This window comes from Osmerus mordax, chromosome 12, assembly GCF_038355195.1.
Source record: "Osmerus mordax isolate fOsmMor3 chromosome 12, fOsmMor3.pri, whole genome shotgun sequence".
Lineage (NCBI taxonomy): Eukaryota > Metazoa > Chordata > Actinopteri > Osmeriformes > Osmeridae > Osmerus > Osmerus mordax.
The window spans coordinates 3,776,706-3,779,609 of NC_090061.1; the positions used below are offsets into that span (position 1 = coordinate 3,776,706).

The 2,904-nt window shown below is 38.6% G+C and overlaps 1 protein-coding gene across 1 annotated transcript; it reads right to left on the minus strand.

The window, feature by feature from the left end:
* Positions 1 to 1,899, minus strand: LOC136954446 (uncharacterized). Its single transcript, XM_067248082.1, is given in 7 exon segments — positions 1 to 153; positions 340 to 395; positions 494 to 610; positions 707 to 968; positions 971 to 1,080; positions 1,170 to 1,505; positions 1,854 to 1,899. Coding segments are annotated over 7 exon segments (1,080 nt in total).
* Between the last annotated feature and the right edge of the window lie 1,005 nt (positions 1,900 to 2,904).

The following is a 2,904-nucleotide window of genomic DNA, read 5'->3' on the forward strand; positions in this document are numbered from 1 at the left end:
TTACAAACTGATTTCCTGTTGACCACTTCCCTCCCAGTCAGAACCCCTCACATCAGAGTACACACTCTCCTGTGGGGTCTCTCTCTTCCTTCTTCCTCTTTTACCTTTCATCTCAGAGAACTGCAGAGCAGCATAGTTCAAGTCTTCACCTTCCTGTGAAGAATCACAATGTATAAGTAACTGTAACATGAAATGTACAACAACAGAACTAAAGGAGATCGTTGTCACACACTGAAATCATACAATTAAATTGCGTCATGGTAAAGCCTGCATATTGTTTCAATGATTTTTATCATTTACCTCTGGTGGTTTGGACCATATTTTTTGTACCAACTCTACCTGACCATTTACCTGTTCAGGAGTTGTCTTGTCAGGTCCATGATAGGTAACACTCACTGTTCAATGACAATGTAACATTCATTAGAAAACATTTCCAGTGCATCATACAATTATTGTGGTGTTCCATAAATCTCCAGTTCAAATATACGTTTACCTTTACAATTCTCACACACTGTCCGTGTCTTTCTGGTACAGATGAGGATTATGATCAACACAACACACACAGCTAAAGACACCCCCAGGATGATAACTATGAGATCCACTGCTGGTTCTGGAGGGAACAACAGAAGAGGGAGGCAGCACTGATGTAGTCAAATGTAGAGTTACACCAAACATCCATCCACCTAGACTCATATTCATTACCTACCAACATCCAGTCTTGTTCCATTGCCAAACAGTATCTCTCCACATGTGGCCACTGCACAGTAGTAAGTCCCAGAATCAGAGGAGCTGACGTTGTTCTTGGAGAGGCTGTAGACACAGCTCCGTGTAGGAGAGGGAGTCTCAGGTCTCTTCTCACACACTACACTCCTGTCTCCTTGGGTGTAAAGGAGTCCTGGATGGGATTCTCCTGCCCCGGCTCTGAACCAGAACACACTGTGTTGTCCTGTACAGGACTCAGGGAGGACTGTACAGTCACAGAGAGGGAACACTGCAGAGTCACAGAGTCTCCTGGGTGGACTGGCTCAGACTCTGGCTGCTGCAACACTGTCTGGTAGTCAGATCTCAGAAGATGGTTACCTGAATATTTACAAAGAAAAAAATATAAATACAATATAGTCTACAATATGCTGATAAAATATTGTTTATAAACTACAATGTATACATACCCCTTGCAACCACAAAGGCGCCGTTTCTGAATTCCATCTTCTGCTTCATTGCTTTTACACAGAAGTATATTCCCTTGTCTGAACTGGTTATATTTAGGATTTGTAGAACATAATTACCATCAACGATTTTTGCAGAGAAACGCTCTCCTAAATACTTTTTATGTCCTCCATTTTTTGTTTGATCTGCTACAAGTTGGGGCATGTGTCCAATGGTTTGCTTGTACCAGTATAGCATTTCATAGTCTTCCGACACTGCACATGGCAGTGTCACAGTTCCACCGTGTTCAGCAATGGTCAAATTCATATTTTGGTGAATGTCCTCACTTTCATTCAGATCTAGAAAAATGGCAAATTGTTAAAGGACATCATTTTTCCAGACTTTGTAATTGCATTAATCCAGAAAAATAAAAGTATTTTGTACAGCAATATTTTCAGTCCACTCATTATCTGTATATTATAATATATTGCACATGAAACTTTTCTAAATAATCCATGTACAATGTCAATTACCAGAGTCCTAATCAACTATCAATACATCTTAACTTGGTATAAACTAATTCAAACCAGTTTTTGAAAATATCAGCAGAGATGCCATTAGTACCCAGTTAATATGTCGTTTGAGAATCTACAGTTGATCTATAGAGAACAATCCTAAATAATGTAACTGATCAAATATACACTTACACAGTTGAGATAGAAGAAGTACACAGATATGTCTGATTGAGATCATCTTGGAGGTTTGCGATGATAGTCTTTTCTTATTTATAACTTATGAGCAGAACCTCTGGTCTGGATTTATATCCAACCTGATTGGGGGAAAGGACATCATGTGACGTATAACTTGTGACTTCCTCCGACAGTTATAAACATGTGCTAGTTTTATTTTTACATGTATTTAATCTGACTGTCTGTTCAATGCAAGGTTTACACTTTGACAAATAATTGACTGCCACGTCACAAGAAAGGCAAATGTTTATTTTATCCTTATGTATCTAATCAAGGTGCTCTTTATTTCTAGAAAGTGTTAGATAATGTTTACTTAAAGGAAAGGGATGTTAAGATGCTCAACGCATTTACCATAAAGAACATACCGTAATGATTTGATGAGTTTATTTATATTTGTATTTTACAACTTTTGTTTATAATTGGGTGTGCTTTGCCTTCGGCAAGGGCACAACCTTTGTTCTCTCACATATATATTATTGGGTGTGCTCAAGCCTTCGGCGAGAGCACAACCTTTGTTCTCTCACATATATATTATTATTATTATTATTTTTATTTCTTTTTGCCCCCCTAAAACTCAGTAAATACTTGGCCTACATAGACAACGTAGGTGTCAAAAGTTTCGTCTTGGTAGCGATTGAGTTGCTTCTATTGGAATTTACGTTCCGTTGCATGGTTTAAGCGTAAGTTAAGTTTTTGTGGCGAAAAGTGAAGCTAACGGTGGCTAATTTGCTAGCCACAGTCACTGACGTTACTAACGTCACTGCGTCACTAACGTCACGAAAACACGCGTGACTACCTTTGCCAGAACATTCGTTTCACATCTGTTAACTTGGGGGATAGCTAGGCTAACTATAGCTTTACTGCAAGGCAGCTGCAGAAACGCCACAAGAAAAGAGGCCAGGGTGATAACTATTTACTCATTTTACTTTGTGATATGACACACAATTGTGATGTGTAATGTACAATATAAGCTGATATTATTAAGGAAGTACATCTACTTTCGGAAACA